General features: G+C 42.9%; 1 protein-coding gene across 3 annotated transcripts in view; it reads right to left on the bottom strand.

Annotated features, from left to right (window-relative positions):
- The window catches only part of WIPF3 (WAS/WASL interacting protein family member 3), a 34,757-nt gene that overhangs the window by 2,647 nt on the left and 17,059 nt on the right, over window positions 1–15,051 (bottom strand). For 2 of the 3 annotated variants that reach the window (XM_058033443.1, XM_058033363.1), the window contains exons 3-5: window positions 4,263–4,395; window positions 3,528–3,656; window positions 1,300–2,043 (exon numbers count right to left, since the gene is read on the bottom strand). In XM_058033443.1, the coding sequence (XP_057889426.1) occupies window positions 1,300–2,043; window positions 3,528–3,656; window positions 4,263–4,395 (1,006 nt within the window). The remainder of the gene's footprint in view (window positions 1–1,299; window positions 2,044–3,527; window positions 3,657–4,262; window positions 4,396–15,051) is intronic. The other variant, XM_058033521.1, reaches the window with a different exon arrangement.

The following is a 15,051-nucleotide window of genomic DNA, read 5'->3' as shown; positions in this document are numbered from 1 at the left end:
GAAACCAACAGAACAACCACACTAGGTGGTATGTCTAAAAGAAAATTTCCTGATGCTTTGGCAGGAAATGCAATAGAATTATCATTAGTCTTGTGCATTTCACTGAGGAGTTGCAAGGGCCATCAAAATTTACATCTGGAAGAATGCAGGAGTTGATTGACAGGAAGGGAGCCCAAGGCCTCCAAGTTAGCAGCCTCTCAAAACTGCTTATAACTACATAACCAGGGACAGGCAGGGTAATTTTATGGAAAACACAAATTGAACTACCATGAGAAATGGGCAGCTCAACATAGCAACAGTTCATCAGAGAGTTCTGAGCAGCATTAAGCACCACCACAAGGCACCTGACCTGCTGTACTTACATGGCCTTTCCCCTGGCTCTCAAAGGGAACCTGTAATCTTTCTCCTGACATCTGGCTGCTAAAATACAGGGCACAGAACATTCTCTTTCAGATGTTCCCTGTTAAGTAGCTGTCTCCATTTCTCAAACACACACAGATCTAGGCTCATGATCATCTTTTTTATTATTTTCATTACATTAGAGGAGTCTAACATCATTTCCCTCTATCATCTACTCAAAGAAATACTGGATAATACCCCATTTCCCAAGTAGTTGGAGAAACCTTCGGCCCAACTACCTTGATTGCAGGAGGCACTGGCTGCTTCCTTTTGGTGAACAGCAGAGGGCTGCAGCCAGATTTGCTTTTGCTCACCTATGGCTGGTAGCTGCCCCATCTCCGTTTCATTATGTTCTCTGGTGTTTCCCAGCTGTTGCCAATATTGCTCCTGCATGGGCACAGCTGCAGATTGGTATCCTAGGCAGGCTGGCACATGAGCAGCTGCTGACCTGGCACACACCATGGTGTGTAGTCTGCTCCCCCACCTGAGCCTGTCAGGTACCACTGCTGGAGACACACCATTGCCAACACAACAGCAAGAAGCAGCCCAGCAGTCCTAAGACTTGTCTCCACTGATCAGCATGTCACTTCCAAGAGTGGCAGCTTAAACGATAAGGCATGTGTGCCCAGTGCTAAGAACTGCCTGGCATCTCAAAAAGCCGAGTGTTTTGGGTGTTCATCACGAGCCGTGCAAGCTACGGGTATTCCTCCCATGTGTGCTCTTCATCCTCGCCCCTCCTTGCTCTCCAGTCACCAGTGCAATAGAATGGTTTGGGTTGATAGGCGGCCTTGAAGAACGAAGTAATCTTCAAAGTCCTGTTCCAACCCAAATAATTCTGTGATTTTCCCCGCTAGCCGAAGGGAGGGAAAAGCCTTCTTCCTTCGGAGGTGCCTCTCTCACCTGCGCCTCGGCCGGGTCTCTTCTTCCTGATCTCCCCCACGGCTGCGGGCTGAGGAGGGCCGGGGGTGGGTGGCAGCGGCAGCGACTGGATGTTGCTCGGCTTATGGAACTGTGACAGCAGGTGGGGAGACTTGGGGGGCAGCGGAGGGGGCACGTCGGCACCGCTGAAGGCCGGGGAGGGAGGAAAGGAGAGCCTGTTCGCGGGCGGGGGGTGCGCGTGTGGCGGCGGAGGAGGCGGCGGGGGCGGCGGCGCGGGAGGGGGACAGTCCCTTCCCTCAGCCGGAGCGGCGGCGGCCGCAGAGGCCTCGGCGGCCCTGGCCGGCAGCCCGCAGGGGGGCACGGGGGGCAGCGGGGGAGGAGGAGGAGGAGGGGGCGGCGGGGGCGGAGCGCCTGCTTGAGGCTTGGCGGGTTTGTCAGCCTGAGGGGGAGGGAGCGGGGCCGGGGGAGCAGCGCCGGGGGTCACCCCCTTGGCGGGGCGATCGGCCGGAGGGGGCACAGGGGGAGGAGGAGGGAAGGTGAGGGAAGGCTTGCTGGAAGCGGGGGGCGGCGGAGGGGGCGCGGGCAGGCTGGGCCGCCCGGGACCCGCTCCCGCTGCGGCTCGGGAGGTGCCGGCAGGCTCCGGTGGGACAGCTGCCCTTGGAACCTCGGCCGGCTGCGAGGGGGTGCTGCTCGCCTTGGCGGCGCCGCTGCTCGGCGGTGCGGAGGGTCTGGGCGATGCTGCTCGGCCTCCGGAGAGCTTCCCTGCTGGAAACCAGGTATCACATGTTACACACTGGGATTGCGCTCCCACTCCTCAGACAGAGCACCCATAAAGGCAAGCTCTTCATCTTCCCCTCCCCAGTGGATACCCGGAGGGATCAAACTCATTCACCCCGCCTGCCCACGCTGTAATACGACTTAGGAGGGGATGCATTCCAGTGGGCACCAGGGATTCTGCTTCGTTATATGACGACCTGCTGGGAGACCTTGCTCCCCCCCTCCCTGCTCCTCAGCTTCTGCAGAATGAAACAGTTAAAGGAGAAGGAGCTTTTCTGCAGAGCCTGGGGCCCTTCACACCAGCCTCATCTTGCCTGGTACAGCCCGCTGGGTATTGAGACTCCCGGTGGAAAGTACACGAGCAGTGTGACACACATCAACTGGCATCCTTCGAGTTAAGTACTTGCTTAGGATCAAAAAATTCACACAAATGTTACAGAAACCTCAGTTCCACGGATAAAAGCCAAGTTTTTAAAAGCAACGCCTCAAAGGCTTTCCGGAAGGCACAGGTTCTGGTATTTCCTTTTTAACAGCAAATGCCTGAAAACTCTTGAACTTACAAAATGTCTTTTCCCGAGTAAATGTCAAGGATTTATCACAAAGCAAGATGTCAAAAAAGGCATCTCATTCGACACTCACATAGTCTGATAGGCATGGCCATAGTTTTAAGAACAACTCAAAGTAGTTACTGCCACTGAATCTATGTCAAAAGCGCCACAACACACAGTGCTATGCATCTTTGGCTTGCCTTTTGGGAGCAAAAAACCTTCAGGAAGAGCCAAGTTCTGTCTTTCTCTACAAAAATCTGCTTTGCTCTGTGCTTCCTGAGCCGGCACCAGCTGCTCAGCAGTGCCAGAGGTCATTACTGTGACTATAAAAGTAATTTCTCATTGATACTGGCACTTCTTGAGGTGAAAGCAGCAGTGGGGCTCCCCATGTGCCTTCCTCCTGTCACTGTGAAGCAACAATACCTTTATTTTTTGGATCAGTAAATTACCTTGTTGGATCAAAGCTATACTCTGTAAAATCCAGAGGGCAAAAATCTTAAATATGAAGCTTTAAAGTCATACACAGGACTGTAATACCATAGAAATATACACTAGTGGAGGGAAGGAATATAACTTTGCCATTTGTTCTGAAATTGATAAGCTCAGATTTCAATACTGTATTCAAGACACAATTAAGAGCTTTCATTAAAATAATGTAAAAACCCCAGCTACAGAGATCTTTTTAATCTCTGTCTTACCAAGTGTGGCGATAGCTTTTTATTTATGTTTTAAGAAATAAGGCACCTGAGATCTAGAAAGGTGGCTTCAATCACATTATTAGTTGAGCCCTCCCTAGTCACAGGATGAACTAAGCATTCACAAGAAAACCCCAATAAAAATCAATCAGTAAAGCTCATCCCAAATTACTTTTCATCCCAAATTTCTGCCCACCCAGTTCTGCTTTCATACAAATGAAGCCCTTACCTGTCATGTCCCTCTGGCCTGCTGGTCTGAGAACAGGAAAGCCACCAGCAAATAAACCTCCCAGAGGCTGCTGAGAGCCACCTTTATCAACAGCTGGGTTACCTCCATCTCTGTTAGCTCCTTTGGGTTCTGTTAAAAAGAACGAAAAATGCAGGATATATCAGAAAATCATTTCATCCTTGTCCTGAGACTGCTAAGGCCTGGTGGCATAGAAGCCAAGGCTAAACTTTTCCCTGTGCTGTTATACAGGAACTGCTGTCCCTCTCTGACCTGTACCTTGGAGCACAGCACCCTCTGGTGCTCTTCAACCTCATGCAAATCATGACACCAAGAAGTAGCTGTGTTAGGCCTAATACTGAATTTACGTTTCCAGAATTTTTCAGTGTTTTTTTTGTTCTTTTAATCTAATAAAGAACAATGCTTCTGCTAGAGCCAACAATTCCCACCTAACTATCTTATTGGAATGCTCTTAAGGATTTCGTAATTCATTATTTATTTTGGAACAAGGAATGCCTGTTAAGGTGATAACTAACATGAAATGTTAACAGTCATTGATCTCAGAGCAGGATGCAGGTTTAGAAAGTGTCCCCTCTCTAAATCCTAAATCCATACAATGATGCAGACCTTTGCTGATGTTAAACCTGCCCTTCCATTTGGAACTGTCCACCTGACCTCCACCCACACCCGAGGCTCAGCAAAGCTCCCCCAGGGCCCTGCTGAGGAGCCCATGCTCACTTTCGATCTGTGGCGCACTGCGGTCGTTGATTTGGGTCACTTTCCTTAGGCGAGTTCCCTGCTGGATATCGGCCAAGAGCGCGTTCCGTGCTTTCTGCTCGTCCTTTCGCAATTTTGGTACCTCTGAGCTTGCCTGTTGACAAGAAGAGCTTTAGATGGGAGGTACAGACAAAAATGCATGTTTAGAAAGGATACACAGGCAAACGTGGGATAGAAGATTTGAAATAAGCCCTCCCTGGCAGCTGTCACTCTCAAGCCTTTGAGTCAGATCAACAGGAGCAGCATTCGGTTGTGCAGGAGGCAGGAAAGCTGAAAGTTTAAATAAAACACAAAACTAATACTAGTTAGGCTAATACTGTTGAAAGCAAATTAGGAAGCATGCTTAAATGAAATGTGACCTCATTTGGCCATTTATGGCCTCTGTCCCACAACTCCAGCTCCAACTGCCTCTGGCAGCTATTATCACGCTATTTACAATGCTTTACATCAAAATTTTTATATGTCAAAAAATAATAAATACCTGGTTTATCCACCTTTCTTAGGGAAATAAGATAAATGCATGCTGCACTTGTATTTGAATGTGATCATTAATTATTTAGACTCTCTGTACTGGAGATTAACACCAGTTTAAGCAGAATGCCTTTAGAATAATACAATTATGTTTTTCTAATGTTTCTATCCTAACCAAGCTTGATAAGTGTAAAGTCAAGTTGTAGTTTAAAGTTCTTTAATAAAACAAACAAAATTTATTCTTTATTCTTACTTCTTCAAGTTTATCGTTATATATATTAAAAAGGCATATATTTAAAAAAATTGGATGTTTCACTTTTTAAAAGCAGATAACAAAGCTGCTTCACATCAGAGGAGCAATGTTCTGCTTGCTTCCAAAATTCCCAGAGATTAGACAACTCCCTAAAGAGAACGAGTACCAGAAATGTTTCCATAGCCCTTAATTTTAGCACCACAGTTGTAATAAAGCTGAACAATACCATCACACTTGAAAAAACCTCCAAAGCCAACCCAGCTTGGTAATGGCATTCTGAAAGCAAAACAGAAACTTGAAAACACTTAACCAGCTGCTGAATTAATAATGTGTCTAACTCGTTAATCCCAAGTGAAGAATCCTATCAGCACGATATTATTCGTGGTTATTTTTGTACTTGCTAAAAAAACCCAAACCCAGCCAGCAGGATTTGCTCCGCCCCGCTAGATGGAGCTCCAGACCGCCGCTAACGCCGCCGCATTCTCAAACCCTGATGTAAAAACTCGGAATTACAACCTGCTGGTATGTAACCACGTGCTATTTTAAAATGTTAGGAAAATCCCCATTCTGTTACATTTTCCTCGTTTGAAATAGCGCTGCCTGCCCTCGTACTTGCAGAACAGGGAGTCCCACTGCCCATTACGAGGCCCCAGAAGAGCTGCCCGTGTCAGCGGTGTTGGACCGTGTACCAGCCACAAACCATTTCCACTCCCGTTCTCTGGAAGCTGACAGTACTTACTGTGAAAAATGGAAATACCATAACTGGAACAAGGGTGATTCCCTTCCTCACAAAAGCTCTTTACCAGTATCTTCAACTTCTTGTGTCTCTACTCCCACTAATGACTTTGCTGTGGCAGGACAAGCAGACCTAGAGGGATCTGATCAAGAGCTATGTTTAAAATTAGACCTAGCAGCTGTCTTTCATTTCCGGGTTCAAGTGTCCATTAATTATGCCAGCTGTCCACTTCACCTCCCAGATCTACTTTTCTGGGCAGACAGGCTATCAGAATACAAAGTTTTGATACCCAGACAGCTATTAGGTTAAAATAACCAACTTGTGGTGACTTGTGGCAAGTGACCCATAACTTGATATCAATGTAACACAAGCAAGACAAAAATCTGTGGCATAAAAAAGCAGGACTATTGTTCTGCCATCCCATAATGCAGCATAACAACCTGCCTCTCTCTTACAGCAGATTCCCCTACTCCAAGCATAACTCCATCCCATGCCCCAGCTGCTTCTTCTTCCTCTTCATGTACATAAGAGATTCAATCTTCAGTGCCCAGCCTGGTGGACTCGGATAATTGATTAACTGCTGAGGAGCTTGATATGGATTCTCTTTTTCCATTACAAAGTCAAGATGGTCTGGGGTGTAGTGCACCTGGTTTCACAGCAGGCAGAGCTCCTTTGGATGTTTTGTTTGCTGCCCGCACTTCCAAGGCCAGTGATAATCCTTGCCAAGCCTCTTTTCACCAGGTAAGTATCTCACCATCTACTGGTGTCCAGCATTTGCAAATTTCTGGATTTACCATATTGTTTTTTGAGACAACCTTCCTTTCTTTGATGAAGAAATAAATCTTGGATTCACAATCATGCTGTGCTTGCATAGCACAAGCACAGACAACAAACATGTAAGTTCTGCATCAAGAGAAAAACAAAGAGGAACTCTTATGGCTGTCAAATCTTCAGCCCTGATCACATGCAATAGAAGTGTTTCAGCAGGAAGACAAATACATTTTAAGTCACAGAGGGAAAACAGCTGCAAGACAAAAGATGTATTTCTTAGGCTACTTACTACCCCACTATCTGCAGGGCAGCCTCACTTATTTATAAAAAGAAAAACATCTCAGTATTTCAATGAAAATCAGAAGGGAAGTGGAGAAGAATGTGAAGATAATTTTTTTATCAGATGCCAGAGCTGCCTCAGGTAACACAGAGTGAAATTAAATTCCATACTTTATTTACAGGAATTGGTAAGGGAATGGTTGGGTTCTCATTACCTTAGCAACCACTAGGTTATTCTGCTACTATTTCAGACACAATGAACGTCACATTCAGTACATACTTAGAAACAGAATGGAACCAACCACACATGTAAATAGCCTGAACATAAGAATTACTTCCTTTTCATCTCACCCAACTCCACCACGTTTTGTCTTCAGCGTCCTAAATTACACACTCAGCTATGATATGCTGTAAAGTATAGGACTAATGTTTTGGCTATCTGTCAGGTCTTCAAAATACTTGTAAATAGGAAAATATCATCAAATCATATTTTTTAGAGTGATGTTTCAGACTGTAAATCATCAATGTTGGAAATAAACATTTCAGAATTTGAAGCTGGTAACTTAGACTAGTGGAACTATGAATGAGGACAGCATGAATATAGAGAGAGATCTAAATCAGTGCAGCTTGAGGTTGCTTGAAAAGAACAACAAACCAAAACATGTTTCCCCACTGCGACTCGGAGGGGGGAAAGGAGAAAGAAAATGCACAATGTAAAAACGTCAAATGTAAAACTGAAAGTGATTGTATTACAAATAATGGTCATATCTCTGAAACTAAAGCCTGCATTCCAAGTCCCACAAACTGGGACCTGGAAGGGGGCTCCAGCAGCAAGCCTGAATTAGCAGGTATGGCAAGGAAGGATAGTACACTCCTCCAGTATTTCTCATCCTTTCAGAGAAAACAGTGTGAGCAAAAATGGAAATCACAAGCTCAGTTATGGTCTCCAGATTTTTAAAATTACATTGTGGAAACCTAGAGGTGCAAAAGAAAGAGCAAAGAAGTGCTCAAGACACTGGAGGCAACAGCTCAGATTTCAGCAACTCTGTTTTGACTGTCAGCCTTGAAGTCTGAGGGGTGGTCTGCCTGCACATGACAACCTGTACTGGGAATGGTGGGGAGGACTCAGCAGCAGAGACAGGCATTTGGTGAATTAATGTGAGATGCAAACAGACAGCAGTGGATTATCAATCTCTTGATAATACTTCAGATCAAGGCTGGATCCTCTCTGGCAGAAGTGGTTTTTGTGAAGCACAAGTCACCAGGTCCTGTGCAGAGTTACTTGGTGAGGTGCAGTGCCCTGTGGCGGAGTAGCACAGCCAGGGATTTGTAACTTCCAGTTAGGAGTTCTGTGAAAGTGGATTGCTTAGTTTAGAAGAACAAGTCTCTATTTTTACACTTTCTATACATGGACCACTCCAGGCTTGACCCTGAATAATCACAATCTTAATACCCTAAATTGAGTTGTATCAGACAAATTAAGAACTGAGAGACTTTTTCTAGGGAAAACTGACTGAAATCCATGGCAATGAGCTCCATTTCTGGGTACACTCTGCTGTGATATTTGCATCACCTTCAGAATGTCACTTTACATCCTGCAAGACAGATGGGAGCATCGACCTACCCTCTGGGCTCCTACGATACTTAAAATATTTAACAGACATACGTGCTCAGATGCTAAAGTGATGTAAATGCAGAAGACACCAGCCATTTGGAAAAATTTATATTAATACTAATTATAATCTTCAGATTTTAAAGAGTACCCCTGCACACAGAAAAGGGGAAATCCTCTGGACTCTGGACAGGTAGTTCAGTCAGTGTTCATACATACTGTCCCATAAATGGCTTGTATTTACTCTGATTTTAAATATGCTCTTGAATGCATTTGTAAAGTACTGCAGGTAATACAGATCTACATAAACAGGACAGCTGCAGGAAAAATGTACCTCTAGCCTCTGGGACAACCCAATAGCCAGGCAGTCACGGGCCCTTCTTTCAGAGTAAACCTATCTGGTGATGTGAAAAGATGATCCAGTATTAAAATGATCCAGTTCTAAATTAGATAGGAGCCATAAGTAAGATAAAATAAAGCATTATTCCATCCAAAGGCACTACATACTTTTACTCAGAGAACTTAAGAGTACCGAGTATTTACACTTCTAATGTGCAATGAATTGTATCATCATAGTAGATTCCTTCTCCTGGTCAAATTTTACAGGAAACACTGGGAAGACACCTGTGCATAAGATTATTTATTTATCTGAAATAGATAAAAAACTAAAACAAAAAAAGTCAAAACATATTTAGCTTTTCCCTAATTATTTTGTGAGACATATAACGATAACATTTAAGACCAATCAATACATTTGCCATCGGAATTTTATTATGGGCAGAAGGAAAGCTCTCTCTTTTGCTGACAATATAAATTATTTCTATGATTCTGGTGGCAATTAACCTTCTTCTCTCCCATTACCAGTTTTTCCTCCTGTAGAAAAAATCCCCTAGATTCAATGCAGAGATCAAGCACAGGTACTGGCAGAAGGCACAAGCAGCATATATTTTAGTGGAAAAAAAGACTGAGGACACCCCTTGCTTTCTTATTTTTCTCTGCCATGCTCAGCCAAACCTGCACAGATCCAGGCTGAGGCAAGTGATTTTCACCACTGCAGCAAAAAACTCCTGAGGTTTGGCTTTTAAGGAAGGGAGAGAGAGTGCAGCAAGATAAAGGCTAAGCAGAAAGCTCTAGGATAAAGGATATTTGATCACAGAGAAAAATATTTATGGGGGGAAAAAAAATTGTTCCTGAGCCAGTCCTGGCCTTCTCTGGCATCCAATCTGTCATGATGCAGAGACACAAACTAAAAAATGCAAGAGAAAAAGCCTACAAACATGACAGTGGACAATTAAAACCAGCATCTAAAACAGCAGGTAGGGCAAAACAAGCAAGAGCTGTGGAGGCAGTGTAGTCAGTAATGTGATAGTGCCAGCTCTGGTCAAAGAAAATGTCTGTCAATAATGAGAAACAACTAAAACATCTAAACCTTAAATAAGGTATGTCTAAAACATCAAGAAAGAGCAGAAACCACTGGAAATATAACAAAATTCCCCAAACATTATTTCAATATTAACAATAACCAAAATTCTGGTGTAAACAAATACAGATTTTTCAGGAAAAGAGGACAAAAAAGGTGAAGCTGGCTGCCTAATGCAGAATGTGCGTCATGTCAGAGATAGCTGAAATAGGAGAGAAAAACACAGCTTGTTTGTGGTTGGTAAATCATCTGAGGAAGGATGATGAATGTTCTTACTACCCATATGGCACCACAAGACTTTCCAAGCAGCAGAGAATGAAGGGAGAGATGATGACTGGGTCCCCATCCAGCCATAAATCTCCTACTCCTCTGAAGGAAGGGCAGGCACTGGATTGGTGCTCACAACAGTCTGGAAGGGCAGAGCCCTTGAGTAAGGGGCCTCAAAGGGCATGAGTGTGTTAAAATACCCTTCTGGGACCACTGATGATAAAAAAGAGTGGACCAAGAACAGGGGAGACCTGCTTGCAAGCGACCTACTCTGTAGCTTCCTTCCACTTGACCACAAGAGTTCCATAAGGAGAGTTCTGTAACCATCAGGACTAAGGTATTCAAACGAATTCAGCTCCTTAAAGACTGCATCCTTTCCAAAAGCAGAACTGACAGAAAAAAAGTAATATTGCCAGTAAGATGCCAGAACAGTCTAACAAAGTACAATGTCTAACTTTTTACTAAAAGAATGAGGTTCTTTTGGAACAAAGTAAAACATGGAAAGTTGACCAGAAATTTCAGTGTAAGCTGACCAGCATGTCTTCCTTGACATTGCACAGGATTATAAAAGTCATCTATCCAATTGTAGCTCAGCATGAAATCTGAAACCCCAGAGGAATTTGGAACTTGATTCCAAGATCAATCCACTATTACTAGTTTTGAATTATGCCAGGAAGTAATGATTTTACATTTGCAGCAGAAACAGTTTGCCCAGCAGGCAAGAGCATTGCTTTTACAAAGAATTCTCAAACCAGCAGCTAAAGTCTTCACCAGGAATGTGCCAAGAAAAGCAGTAGCAACAAAAAGAAGAAGCTTATTAAAATAATAAACTCAGTTTCCAGCACATCACACAAACAGGAATACCATAGAGAAAAACACGGTCATCCTTCTTGTATTTTCATTACACATGCATCAGATGTGGTCTCACTCATGCACTGTCAAATACAAAATAAAATAATCAAAATAATCCCCCCTTCCAGTTTAAGGAAAAACCTAACAAGTCTCAACAACAAAGTAGATGTCTTTTTTAATTTTAAGTATTTTAAACTGCTTTTTTCTAAACAAGCTTGGGAGATCTGGTACCTGACAGTTTTGGTTCTGTTCACAAGAGAGTGCTGACCTCTAATTTAAAGCTTTTTAATTATGGCAGACCTCACCACAGTGCATGACTCTACCTGCACAGTCATTTGGAAGATCAGAGCCACTTCTGTGTTTCTGCTGTGTGGCATAGGACGAGACCAATTAATTCTTGGCACATGGTCTGCCTGGGCAAACATGGCACTCTCTCAGCCTTCTAGCAAGCTGAGCTTCAAATGCTTCCCATGCGAGGGGTCACTCTCCAGCCAACTTTTCTGAGGGAACCCACATGAGGGAACCTGCCAAATTGCTTCCTGGCAGCTTATGAAATCATTGTTTCAACAGAATGACAGGACCAGCACTTGACAATTGCACCTACACCCAGCTCAGTACTGATCACCCATGATCTCAGTCTCCACGGCACAAAGTTCTGCAGTCTGAGCCTTCAGGTTGAAAAGGTCACCGAGCAATGTGTGTACTTAGATAGGCTGAGTCTACCCCGACCTTGTTTCTCAGCTCCCAGCCAGGGAAGCAGTGCAAAAGTTGTTTCAGATCTCTTCCTGGCACCACAGCCACCGCCTAGTCCTGGCTTTAGTCCCAAGCAGTGAGGCCTTTCAGTGTTAGAGCGCCTGGTGCCTGCTCTGCACCTGCTCAAAGCAACCACCACACACAATGGCAGGGAACAAACACAGAACCAGCGTAGCAGGAGCAACTTTCTTCTAAATCTATGTTCCCAGTGCTCATTTTAAATACCACCAGGAATCAATGCCACTGCACCCAAGAAACCCTCTGTCCCTTATGCTAGCACCACTGTATCAGATAATATAAAATCTTGTATACTAAAGGGTTCAACTGCTCCTGCCTCAAATGGAGCAGGGGGGTTATTCACTAGGGTGCACTTAAGGTTTTCCAGTGTGGGTTGCTAGATTTCTGTACCTGAATACAAAAAATGCAACACAATAAGTAGGATCATTTGTACCTGCTGAGCTTTTCTGTAGGTATTTAACTTTCTGACACCCACATTTTAAATGTAAATTCTGACTATTCTTGTACTAAAAGAAAACATGCAGTAACAGAAGCCACCAAAATTAAGGCAGTATAAAATTTAAACTACTCTAAAAGTGTTTCCCAGCAGTCCAGAAAGATCACAAGTCAAATACCAAAAATACCCCGAGACTGGCTTCAAAAGCTAATTTTGGACTTCATTTATTGATTTCTAAAATTTTGTGATTCAAAGTCCCATGATAGCCTCTGTATCAATGAAAAGAAAGGGAAAACTCTTACATAAACAAGGAAATCTGAGGGCCTGGCATTGCAATGAAAATGTCAAACAGCACAAGGCTGAAAACATTGCCATGGGAGCTGGTGACACTAGCACTGTTTATTCTCTCTGCCTACCACTGCAGACTCCCCAGAATGACAAGGGATACCATTAGAAGGGGCAACAAAACCTTCAGCGGGCAACAACCTATACACATCATAATTTAATCTCTAAGAACACTAGGCTATTTCTCATACCCAGTTACCTGTGCAGAAGCTACTGATCATTCTAAAACTCCTTTTAGCATCCACACAAAATTATGGTTAACCCAAGAGAGAACAACGAGAAATTGGCATTTCTTGCACTCTCACCTTCCAGCCATTCAGAGAAGTCCTACTCAAGCGCTGCTATAATTTTGAGCTCTCTTTTAATTAAAAGGCTAAAAGTATAATATTAATTGACAGATGGAATGTAATATGTAGCCACTGCATACACTAGAGATGGGGTATTAAGGGCATTATTACTTTGTGGTTAGAATGGTAAATTAACCTGTTAGTTGTTTGCAGCTAGGCTGCTTCTGGTACCTGGGCAGGATAATTTACAGCTGGTAAATCCACTCCGCAATTTCCATACTTGTATATTATATAGATGAAAAACAAAGAGAAAGAATGCTCTTCAAATGCATTCCATTCCACTCAGACATATGACATTATGAAGAAACCTGCAGAACATTCTCTAAATATATTTAAAATAGTGACATAAGAGTTCTTAAGTGAAGCATTCAAGAAGATTAGCAGCTAGGAACTACATGCAATCCATGCCCTGTACCTGTCCAGATGAAACAGAGCAATGACAGTCTAGTATTTATGTTTTCTTTTCATCTTTCGCACATTTCACAGCTCCCACTTACTCTTTCTGTGTTTCTCGACCAGAAATAGAGAAAGCTACAGCAGCAACACTTTGAGACACCACAGCTATGCAATCTCAATTTTCCAACAGCTGAAAATTAAGTCAAACCACACAAAACCACACAAAGATACAGCTTTTTTTTTTTCTACATGATTGACTCTCACTTCTTTATGAAAGCAGATGGTGTGAGATACGATATATTATTAAAACACTGTAAATCAGTGTGCTTTATTTCATCTGGAACAAGGCACTCAAAAATTTCAGCTGTGCTTTGTCCAGCCCTCAGCACAGTCTGTATGATCAGTCAGTCAGCAACAAGATTACCAAGCCTGCACTTTCCCTCACTCTGGTGTGTTTTACCTATCAGCAATAAATACTGTGCTTTAGTATCTCCCTAGGCTCCATGACAAAGTACTAAATATGATCTTACACCTCAGAGAAAATTTTAATAAACACATTCCTAACTATTTTGCTCTTGGCACCATGCACAATGCTGTTCTTTCAGTATTACACTTGCATGTCTAGGGGTCTGAATAGAAACTTGAGAGATTACTTTAATTTTTACAATAAATAATTAGCAAGCATGACCAAAAATTTATGCATATGAGTGCTCATATGTGCACATTCACTCATACTATATTTGGTAAGATCAAATCAAAATACCATAAATCATCATTATCTTCAGCCAAGATGTTTTACATATGCTGTTTGTTCTCTTTCCAAAGAACAGTAGTGCTAAATGTCAGAGGAGCAAAACCAACTCCCACACAACTTCAGATGAACACTGTAGCTCTCTGAAATTCTTGTGAAGCTGAAGGAAACAGCTCAGCAAGGTTTTCAATCTAACAACTGCATGAAGGAGGGGAAAAAACATCCCTCCCCAAGGAAAACTATCAGGTGATGTTTTTCTCAACCTCAGAAATCCTTCTGTTTAAATCAGGATTTTATCATAACATTATATCATGAGGAATTGCTTTTCTGAGTTTTCTATTACAGAGTAGAAAATAAGAAGAGAATAAAAAACTTGGTAAACACTGACAGGTTTATCTACAACAGTCATTCTGTTTTTAATTTTTTAGAACTCTTAATAAGGATGAGGTAATTATTATGCTTAATCCACATGCTATTCTAGCATTCACCATTGTTTCAAGGTTCACATTTCTATCACCAAAGTAAGCATTTTACTTTCTCCTTCTGCTATCCTTGTTTCTAGTGTGCAACAAGGCAGCAAATAAACACCTGGTGCTACTTTATGAGCTTTAATTATCTGATCCATTGTGATTTTGGGGGTTAATTTCTATGCTAAGACTTTATTCATAACAATTCTAAAGAGAACAGAAGTATTTTCTTAAACTCCACAAACACATGAATCATTAAACAAACATCTCTGAGTAAGGCACAACCCAGCAGGGCTGCTACACATCCACACTTCCTCCAATATTAACATTTTAATAGGTGATGACTGATCTTAACATTACAAATTCATATATACAGAGGCCACACAGCAGTAAGCAGCCTTCCCTGCAGGTAATAAGTGAACAGGGTTTATCAAAGCAAAATTCTCTCTTGATCCTTTTCTTGGGAAATTAGGTAGAGAAAAATTTGAATCGTCTCAGTGGTGACACACACTCCAGAAAATATGACAAGCCAAAACTAACCTGGTTGCCTCATATGCCAAGCTTAAAGGCAGGACT

This window comes from Melospiza georgiana, chromosome 1 (genome assembly GCF_028018845.1).
Source record: "Melospiza georgiana isolate bMelGeo1 chromosome 1, bMelGeo1.pri, whole genome shotgun sequence".
In the NCBI taxonomy this organism is placed as follows: Eukaryota; Metazoa; Chordata; class Aves; order Passeriformes; family Passerellidae; genus Melospiza; species Melospiza georgiana.
This window is presented reverse-complemented; position numbering and strand designations above follow the sequence as displayed.